The following is a 9,446-nucleotide window of genomic DNA, read 5'->3' as shown; positions in this document are numbered from 1 at the left end:
TTTCGTTCTAAACTCGAACCGATTCAGTACAGAGCCTGTTTGCAGTCCCAAAAAAAAAGAACAGTACGAAATTCTAATCGGTAGCTCCCGACTAGGGGATACCCTGAATCCTCTTATTCCAACACCAAATGCAGCTAGCGCTATGCGCTCGTTTATAGGACAGACGGACAGACAGGTCAGACGGACATGGCTAGACGTTGATCAAGAACTTTATAGGGTCGGAGATGGTTCCTTCTGCCTGTTACATACATTTACATTTTGCAATATACCCTTTTAACCCATTTTTAAATGGGCATAAAAAGCAGTTGTTTTAAACGAAACATTTTTTTGAATTTATTATAAATTCGTACAGAATTAAAAACACATTAAGCTTAAGTACACTTTAAGAAAGTGATTCGAAAATAAATTAAGTGACACAGTGAAAGACTCGCTGGTGAATTGTTAGATGAAAGAGTGGATGAGATGTAAAAGCTACTGTAAAAGGCAACTCAATCATCATCGACGATTTCGGTGATTTTGGCACTTTCGGCAAATACGTCTGGGATTTCGGCATCATCGGATCGCTCGATGATGCGTTGGCGTTCGGCAGCCGCCAGGCATTGGGTGGCCACCTCGCGCGCCTTGGCACGCGCCTCGTCGGGCAGCTGGCTGAGACCGCTGAGCAGCTCCATGATGTCCGTTTCGAAGAGTTTGGCGGCAATATCGGCACCCGCATTGATCATATTGAGTATGATAACAACGCCGCGATGCTGCACGGACGGACTGGGATTGGCAATTAGCGTATGAAGAATATTTAGCCAGCTGGCAATGTTCAGTAGCTTGGCACAGCACTTGGTGGAGACGGAGGTGAGCATGGCCAGAGCGCCGGCGCAGGCCATGGCCGTTTCCTCGTCCTCATCCTCGCAGAGCAGTGCCAGAAATTTGACACGGTCGTTCTCGCCCTCAAACATTTTCACCACATCATCAGACATGACCAGATTGCATATGCACTGGGCAGCGGCCCGTGTCAGATACAAATGATCCTCCATTAAATAGAACTCGATCTTGGAGACGCCCTGCTCCTTGATAATGCGCTGACGCACGCTCTCATTCATGCTGGCCAAATTGGTGAGCGCCATCAGTGCCTCAAAGTTCTCCAATGCCGTGAAATCCTGATATAGTAGATTCAACAGCGGCCGTATAACATCAAGCGAACGCTGTCCGCTAAATGCCACCTCCGGATTAATGGTGATGCCGATGCGTGCCAGCGCTTGGCTGGCATGCCGTTTGCCCTTCTCCGTGCCCTCCAGCGCCATGCGCAGAAGTGCCTTTACACCTCCATCCTGCACCACCTTGCCGCGCAGCTCTTGCAGACCGCAGACGGCATTCAGCACACGGGCAATCAGCTCCTGTGAGTTGTGGCTCTCGGTCTTGGCCAGAGCACAGAGCGCTGTGGTAATGCCCTCATTGGCCAGCACGGTTATGCGCTTGTTCACAAAATCCACATCGTCCAGCTCATGCTCCTCGGGTATGTGATGTTTGGCAAACTTGGCCAGCTCCACCATTTCGGGCACCAGCTCCTGCTTTTCGTAGGCATTGCACAGATTCACAAAGGTGGTAACAACGCCGTACAGACACGACTGATCCCCAGCGCGAGCCAAGTCCATGAGCGCGTGTATGGATGCATTGTCCTCGATCAGCTTCTCCTTGCACTCCGCATCGAGCGTTAGATAGGCCAAGCCATCGGCAGCCCAGCGTCGTATGTCCTTGTCCTTGCCGGGTTTGATGAGAAAGCGGCGACAAGCTTCGGCTAGCTTCAAAGCGGCGCCATCGCCAAATGGTCTTATGGCCGCATCCTGTCCGCCATAGCTGCCCAGCTTGCACAGACCGACCAGGGCGCGCACGCGAATGGCATCGTTCTTGGAGTGATACAGTCCCTTGAGTATATCCACGCCCTGTTCGCACAGAGCCTTCGCCTTGTCCTTCTTCGAGGAGGCTGCTATAAGGCATTCGCAGGCCACGCGCTGCTGCAGCAAGTCATCCGTGGTAGCCATGGCCAGGATCATTTGCAGAATTCCTAAAAGAAAAAAAAACAATTTCTAAATAAAAATAAGGAGTATTAAAAGGTAGTATACGCACCTTCTCTGGCCACAATTTGATTGCCCACATCGAGTGGACCATTGAGCAGCGCCGTAATGGCCACGGTCACGCGCACCTTGGACTCCATATCGGGCGAGAGCAGTTTGTCCTTGACAAACTCATCAATTTGTTCCGTGAAACGCAGCTTGGCCTCGTCATAGTACATGTTCTCGTAGATGCGGGCCAGACACACCGAGGCAATTGTGCTCGACGATGCGGTAATATCCATGGCGCTCTCGTATTTGTAGTCCTGTAGCTCGGAACACACCTCCAGCAGGCGACACAGACCGCGTATCTCCACCAGACGCTCTGCCCATTCCAGGGCCGTGTAGTGGACATTTCGTGTGAGCAGCTCAATGACTGCATCGCGCGCCTTGCCCGAAATGGTGCGATCCGTAATACTGTAAACCAGGCACGTGAGCAGCGTATCAATCTCACGGTTATGCTTTTGACACAGCTCCTTGTTTGGCTTGGCGTCCGGCTTGTTCTTGAGGCCGGACAGTGAATTGATGATGGTCTGCAAACAGAACTGTGCGGTACTGACGCAATCCTCGTGCTTCTGGTCGAGCACACGCATAAACCAGGGTATGCCCAGTTCGGTGAGCACGCCCTTGGTGCGCTCCACGCTGTTCTCGCACAGCGAGGCCACCACGCGCACCATATTCAAGTAGATTTCCTCGTCCTTCTCCACTTTGGCAAGCGTGGCTATCTTCGTGACACACTGCTCCTTGTACAGCAAATCGGCGCCTGCGGGCTCTTTGGCCAGCACCACCAAATTATTGGCGCCCGACCGCCGCTTCTCGATGGGCGCAGCAAAATCAAAGGCCAACTCCATCATTTGCTTCACCTTAGTTGCGGTTTGTGCATTGCGCGCCGCATTCTCCTGTACAATCAGATGCAGGCGCTGCAGCATGGGCTGCACAGATTTGTTGCCTGGATCGGCTTTGAACAGCGCCGTAGCATCCTTATACGCCTCCTCGGGTTTGTTCAATGCCTCGTAAGCCTGTGCGCGCCGGAACAACGCCTTGGGATCATTGGGTCCCAGACGCAGCGACTCGTTGCAATCGTCTACAGCCTCCGTATACTTCTCTAGCTTTAAATATGCAGCCGCACGATTCTTATAGAATACGGGCAGTTCCTTATGCTTGGCGCCCAGCTTGATCGCGGCGCTGTACTCCTGCACGGCATCCGTCCATTTGGCGGCTTTGAAAGCCTCATTTCCTTTATCCTTGTGACTAATGGCTTCGGCGGCAGCGGTGGTATCGTCAGTGGTCATGATTATACAATATTTCTAAATGAAAAACAATTATTTTAGCTATGCACAGTGCAGATGCTTTAATAGCAATGCGAGTGACTCACAATTTTCGGTTGTTTTTCGCTTCTTTTATACCGTTTGGCCTCAAATCAATTGCTGCAGAAACTTCTCGATCACACATACACACACACACATGTGAAAAACAAGCACGCTGTATTGAAAATTTCAAGCAACCTCTCCAACGTTCTATATATAAATAACGTCCAAAAGGAAAAACCGAAAAAAAATAGCCGAGCGGCAGCAACAGTTTTCAAATTGCCATTCGCATGTTCGCGTTGCCAAAACAGCTGTAATCGTGACTTATCGTTAATCGATAAGGCCTATCGAGTGCAGGTGCAAGCAGCTGTGTATTTGTTATGTGCGTCAAATTAGCGGCGGTGAGTTAGCGTCGAATTTTGGTACTTGGTATCGGAAAAGGAATCGGTCACTTTAAAATGCATTTATTTATGTTTTTAAGCACAAAACCAAATAAATTTAAATGCAGAATTGCAATAAATTAAATTATTTACTATCTATATTCATTTATTTTTGAATTTTAATTTATAATATGGGTAAACCAAGGGGTTAAAATATTAGGTTTTCACCATTCCATAAACATTTAAATTTAGGGACGATGGCCCCGAAAACCGCATATACACGATTAAAGCCTATAGTTTCTCCTACCCAACTGTGAAAATTTGATTAAAATCGTCGGTACCATTTTTAAGATATTTGGAAAAGAGTGCAACAACCCCCAAGTCAGCCCCATATAAAATGACCGCAAAAAATCAACCTTGTTTTCGAGCCCTTATTTCTTAGCTCAGAGACAATGGCCCTCAATGCACGGTATACCCTCTTGTAGATAGATATTTTAAGAAGCTTTAGGCACTAATTTTAAGTAAATGGACGGTACAGATTTTGAGAAAATTAATTAATTGTAAGCCAACCTCATATAGTTCATTCAAAAAGTCTATCGAACTGCTAGTTCCTACGTGAACTGAATCACTGCCTGGCATCAGTGTTGAACAATTTTGTACAGAACTGAGCGGGAACCAACTCAATTTGAATTATATGTAATCATGAAAAAATGGGAAGGACTCAAAGTAAATTAAATTAAAAAGTCAAAAAAAATTATATGAGAAGTATTAAGTCATACTTAATAGCGCAGTTTATGAAAAAAATGCAGTTTTCCAATTTTTTCTTTACATCCTATGTTAATGCAAAAAAACAACCTGGCAATATTATATATCATACTGTTAAATGGCGCCATATTTTAAACTTTATTATTTAATTTCTGCGAACGCGGCCCCAAATGCACGGTAGTTGTGCATATAGAGCACGATTTATCAATCATTTTGCTATTTATTTCATTAAAATCATCGGTACAGATTTTGAGAAATTCTCATTTTTCTATTTCTCTCATAACATCCTATGTTAATGCAAAAAAACAACCTGGCAATATTATATATCATACTGTTAAATGGCGCCATATTTTAAACTTTATTATTTAATTTCTGCGAACGCGGCCCCAAATGCACGGTAGTTGTGCATATAGAGCACGATTTATCAATCATTTTGCTATTTATTTCATTAAAATCATCGGTACAGATTTTGAGAAATTCTCATTTTTCTATTTCTCTCATAACATCCTATGTTAATGCAAAAAAACAACCTGGCAATATTATATATCATACTGTTAAATGGCAGCCATATTTTAAACTTTATTATTTAATTTCTGCGAACGCGGCCCCAAATGCACGGTAGTTGTGCATATAGAGCACGATTTATCAATCATTTTGCTATTTATTTCATTAAAATCATCGGTACAGATTTTGAGAAATTCTCATTTTTCTATTTCTCTCATAACATCCTATGTTAATGCAAAAAAACAACCTGGCAATATTATATATCATACTGTTAAATGGCAGCCATATTTTAAACTTTATTATTTAATTTCTGCGAACGCGGCCCCAAATGCACGGTAGTTGTGCATATAGAGCACGATTTATCAATCATTTTGCTATTTATTTCATTAAAATCATCGGTACAGATTTTGAGAAATTCTCATTTTTCTATTTCTCTCATAACATCCTATGTTAATGCAAAAAAACAACCTGGCAATATTATATATCAAACTGTTAAATGGCGCCATATTTTAAACTTTATTATTTAATTTCTGCGAACGCGGCCCCAAATGCACGGTAGTTGTGCATATAGAGCACGATTTATCAATCATTTTGCTATTTATTTCATTAAAATCATCGGTACAGATTTTGAGAAATTCTCATTTTTCTATTTCTCTCATAACATCCTATGTTAATGCAAAAAAACAACCTGGCAATATTATATATCATACTGTTAAATGGCAGCCATATTTTAAACTTTATTATTTAATTTCTGCGAACGCGGCCCCAAATGCACGGTAGTTGTGCATATAGAGCACGATTTATCAATCATTTTGCTATTTATTTCATTAAAATCATCGGTACAGATTTTGAGAAATTCTCATTTTTCTATTTCTCTCATAACATCCTATGTTAATGCAAAAAAACAACCTGGCAATATTATATATCATACTGTTAAATGGCAGCCATATTTTAAACTTTATTATTTAATTTCTGCGAACGCGGCCCCAAATGCACGGTAGTTGTGCATATAGAGCACGATTTATCAATCATTTTGCTATTTATTTCATTAAAATCATCGGTACAGATGATATATAATATTGCCAGGTTGTTTTTTTGCATTAACATAGGATGTTATGAGAGAAATAGAAAAATGAGAATTTCTCAAAATCTGTACCGATGATTTTAATGAAATAAATAGCAAAATGATTGATAAATCGTGCTCTATATGCACAACTACCGTGCATTTGGGGCCGCGTTCGCAGAAATTAAATAATAAAGTTTAAAATATGGCGCCATTTAACAGTATGATATATAATATTGCCAGGTTGTTTTTTTGCATTAACATAGGATGTTATGAGAGAAATAGAAAAATGAGAATTTCTCAAAATCTGTACCGATGATTTTAATGAAATAAATAGCAAAATGATTGATAAATCGTGCTCTATATGCACAACTACCGTGCATTTGGGGCCGCGTTCGCAGAAATTAAATAATAAAGTTTAAAATATGGCGCCATTTAACAGTATGATATATAATATTGCCAGGTTGTTTTTTTGCATTAACATAGGATGTAAAGAAAAAATTGGAAAACTGCATTTTTTTCATAAACTGCGCTATTAAGTATGACTTAATACTTCTCATATAATTTTTTTTGACTTTTTAATTTAATTTACTTTGAGTCCTTCCCATTTTTTCATGATTACATATAATTCAAATTGAGTTGGTTCCCGCTCAGTTCTGTACAAAATTGTTCAACACTGATGCCAGGCAGTGATTCAGTTCACGTAGGAACTAGCAGTTCGATAGACTTTTTGAATGAACTATATGAGGTTGGCTTACAATTAATTAATTTTCTCAAAATCTGTACCGTCCATTTACTTAAAATTAGTGCCTAAAGCTTCTTAAAATATCTATCTACAAGAGGGTATACCGTGCATTGAGGGCCATTGTCTCTGAGCTAAGAAATAAGGGCTCGAAAACAAGGTTGATTTTTTGCGGTCATTTTATATGGGGCTGACTTGGGGGTTGTTGCACTCTTTTCCAAATATCTTAAAAATGGTACCGACGATTTTAATCAAATTTTCACAGTTGGGTAGGAGAAACTATAGGCTTTAATCGTGTATATGCGGTTTTCGGGGCCATCGTCCCTAAATTTAAATGTTTATGGAATGGTGAAAAGCTAATATTTTAACGCCTTGGTTTACCCATATTATAAATTAAAATTCAAAAATAAATGAATATAGATAGTAAATAATTTAATTTATTGCAATTCTGCATTTAAATTTATTTGGTTTTGTGCTTAAAAACATAAATAAATGCATTTTAAAGTGACCGATTCCTTTTCCGATACCAAGTACCAAAATTCGACGCTAACTCACCGCCGCTAATTTGACGCACATGTATTTGTTTGGCTGACCAAAATAATGTGATATAACAAGTAATAATAAGTTATTATCGTGCGTCCCTACAAGTCATGCTGCATCATGGCCAGCTGCTGTGCCGCCTGCTAACGCGCTGCCTGCACACAACACACGCTCAATGGCAGCTCAACCATTACGATGCCCTGGGCATTGGCAAACGCTCCACACAGAACGAAATCAAGGCGGCTTATTATAAGCTCTCCATGATCTACCATCCGGATCGCAACAAGGGCAGCGAAAGCGCAGCCAAAAAGTTTCGCGAGATCAGCCAGGCCTATGAGGTACTTGGCAATTTTCGACTGCGACGCCTCTACGACAAAGGCATTGTGCATACAGCCGGTGCACAGTACGCGCAGGATATACCCGATGTGGAAGTAAAAGTCGAAGATGACGCAGAGACCAAATTCTATAAGTCTCGATTTAAGAAGTCCAAGGTGGCCGATGCTGAAGGACGCACGCCCATCTACGATTTCGATGAATGGAGTCGGGCACACTATGGCAAAAGCTTTGAACGACGCCAGACGATGCAGGCCAAGCACGAGCGATTGCGTATGCAAAAGGAGCAGAGTAGAATATCTATTGAAAATGATCTAGTTATGTTTGCCTTTATATTTGCGGGCATAGCCATGTACCTGATGTTTATGGCTGAGACATCGTACGATACGCCCAAGCGCAGGGCGGAGGATCGTTACAAGCAAGATCAGGATCAGAAGGCAGTACCAAGTGCCACATCAACGGACGAGGTGTAGCCAAAAAGCAGTCTAGTTCACTTTAGCATAGGTTTAAGCTTAACTGTTTAAAATAAATACGCAAATTGTACGTTAAACTGTATATTTAAAAATCCTCAGAATCGACCGCTGCGCTTACGCGCCGTGTACTTGGTGTCTGGACGCGTCTCGAGGCCCTGGCGACGGCGACGCTCCTTTTTAGCCAGTATCCAATCGCGTGATTTCTTGGGCGCCTTGCCGCGTGCATCGCGGCAAGCATCGCGCTTCTTTATGTAGTTAATGCGGCGCTCCTCCTCCGGCGAGCCTAACAATAACATTACAAATGAAACAAATGATTCATTCTGATGGAATATCGATTTACCTAAAGCCTTCGGCAGTTCCGCGGAGCCGCCCGTCATCAGCACCAAATAGTATTTCTTGGCCTTAGCCGAGTTTGGATAATCAACCACTAGGCCGCCATAGAAGCCCGCCTTCATGGCCTGCGCCGTCACCATTTCAATTTGATCCGAATTCTCGGGATAAAACTGAAAGACAGCGCGTGCCGTGCGCGTCAGGCAGGAGAATAATGTGCTAAAGAATTTCAATAGGCGCTTGTGTGGATTGTGATAAGATTTGTCCGCATTGCAGAGCCACTGCAGCGCCGAAATAGATATGGCGCCATCGAAGGTGCCTGGCCTAAAGGGCATGCCCTCCCCCATGTCACCCAATATAACATCGCCGGCTACCTCGCGCTCGACGGCAATATCGAGCATAGATTTGGATATATCAATGCCAATCCAGATGTGTTCGCTATCCTCGAGCACGCTGCCCGAAAGTCCAGAGCCACAACCAATGTCTAAAATAAGACGTGGCTCGTCGTCATCCGGCAGCGCCAGCAGCTCCAGAGCACGTTCTGCCATTTCCACCTGAATTTCAATTATGCGTGTGCTAATAAGGAAACAAATAAACAAATGACGTGCAGATAAACAAAGCGCCGAAAACTCACTTTGTGGAGTACTTCTTGGCTTCATCGTCATTGTAGAACTGTAAAACAGAGTACAAGTCATTTTAAATGTTGATTTTGTAAACGTTTGACTTACGATCTCTGGCGGTGCCGAGTGCTCTGGTCTGCGTGCCATTGTTTTTGTTTTTGTTTGCTTTCCAATTTATCTGATCGTAATAGAAACAAATTTAAATCAAACTATCAAACAAAACCAAACATTGCAACACGTGCAATTAAATGTTATCGATATGCATATAGTTCAAAACAGCTGTCCGC

At 42.7% G+C, this 9,446-nt stretch overlaps 3 protein-coding genes across 3 annotated transcripts; 1 reads left to right on the top strand and 2 right to left on the bottom strand.

The window, feature by feature from the left end:
- Positions 1 to 305: 305 nt before the first annotated feature.
- Positions 306 to 3,691, bottom strand: unc-45 (unc-45 myosin chaperone). The gene is made up of 3 exons (XM_002056636.4): positions 3,478 to 3,691; positions 2,119 to 3,409; positions 306 to 2,056 (listed from the first exon to the last, which is right to left on the bottom strand). The coding sequence occupies exons 2-3, from the start codon at positions 3,392 to 3,394 to the stop codon at positions 489 to 491; spliced, it is 2,844 nt and encodes a 947-aa protein (XP_002056672.1). The 5' UTR covers positions 3,395 to 3,409; positions 3,478 to 3,691; the 3' UTR covers positions 306 to 488.
- Positions 3,692 to 7,415: 3,724 nt separating this feature from the next.
- Positions 7,416 to 8,286, top strand: LOC6632860 (dnaJ homolog subfamily C member 30, mitochondrial). Its single transcript, XM_002056635.4, has one exon. The coding sequence runs from the start codon at positions 7,514 to 7,516 to the stop codon at positions 8,207 to 8,209; it is 696 nt and encodes a 231-aa protein (XP_002056671.1). The 5' UTR covers positions 7,416 to 7,513; the 3' UTR covers positions 8,210 to 8,286.
- Positions 8,275 to 9,427, bottom strand: LOC6632859 (18S rRNA (guanine-N(7))-methyltransferase). Its single transcript, XM_002056634.4, has 4 exons — positions 9,268 to 9,427; positions 9,174 to 9,211; positions 8,550 to 9,115; positions 8,275 to 8,492 (listed from the first exon to the last, which is right to left on the bottom strand). Exons 1-4 carry the CDS (start codon positions 9,304 to 9,306, stop codon positions 8,305 to 8,307), a joined length of 831 nt encoding a protein of 276 aa, XP_002056670.1. The 5' UTR covers positions 9,307 to 9,427; the 3' UTR covers positions 8,275 to 8,304.
- Between the last annotated feature and the right edge of the window lie 19 nt (positions 9,428 to 9,446).

The sequence above is a fragment of the Drosophila virilis genome, chromosome 2 (genome assembly GCF_030788295.1).
Source record: "Drosophila virilis strain 15010-1051.87 chromosome 2, Dvir_AGI_RSII-ME, whole genome shotgun sequence".
Taxonomy (NCBI): Eukaryota; Metazoa; Arthropoda; class Insecta; order Diptera; family Drosophilidae; genus Drosophila; species Drosophila virilis.
The sequence above is the reverse complement of the archived record's forward strand: the minus strand, read 5'-3'. Positions and strand labels throughout refer to the sequence as shown.

Coding starts and splice junctions, on each gene's coding strand:
- unc-45 (XM_002056636.4), bottom strand. CDS start 3,394: ATGACCACTGACGATACCACCGCTGCCGCCGAAGCCATTAGTCACAAG. Junction 2,057..2,118: donor TCAAATTGTGGCCAGAGAAG/GTGCGTATACTA, acceptor TTTTTCTTTTAG/GAATTCTGCAAATGATCCTG.
- LOC6632860 (XM_002056635.4), top strand. CDS start 7,514: ATGCTGCATCATGGCCAGCTGCTGTGCCGCCTGCTAACGCGCTGCCTG.
- LOC6632859 (XM_002056634.4), bottom strand. CDS start 9,306: ATGGCACGCAGACCAGAGCACTCGGCACCGCCAGAGATC. Junction 9,212..9,267: donor ACTCGGCACCGCCAGAGATC/GTAAGTCAAACG, acceptor TCTGTTTTACAG/TTCTACAATGACGATGAAGC. Junction 8,493..8,549: donor GGAACTGCCGAAGGCTTTAG/GTAAATCGATAT, acceptor TGTTATTGTTAG/GCTCGCCGGAGGAGGAGCGC.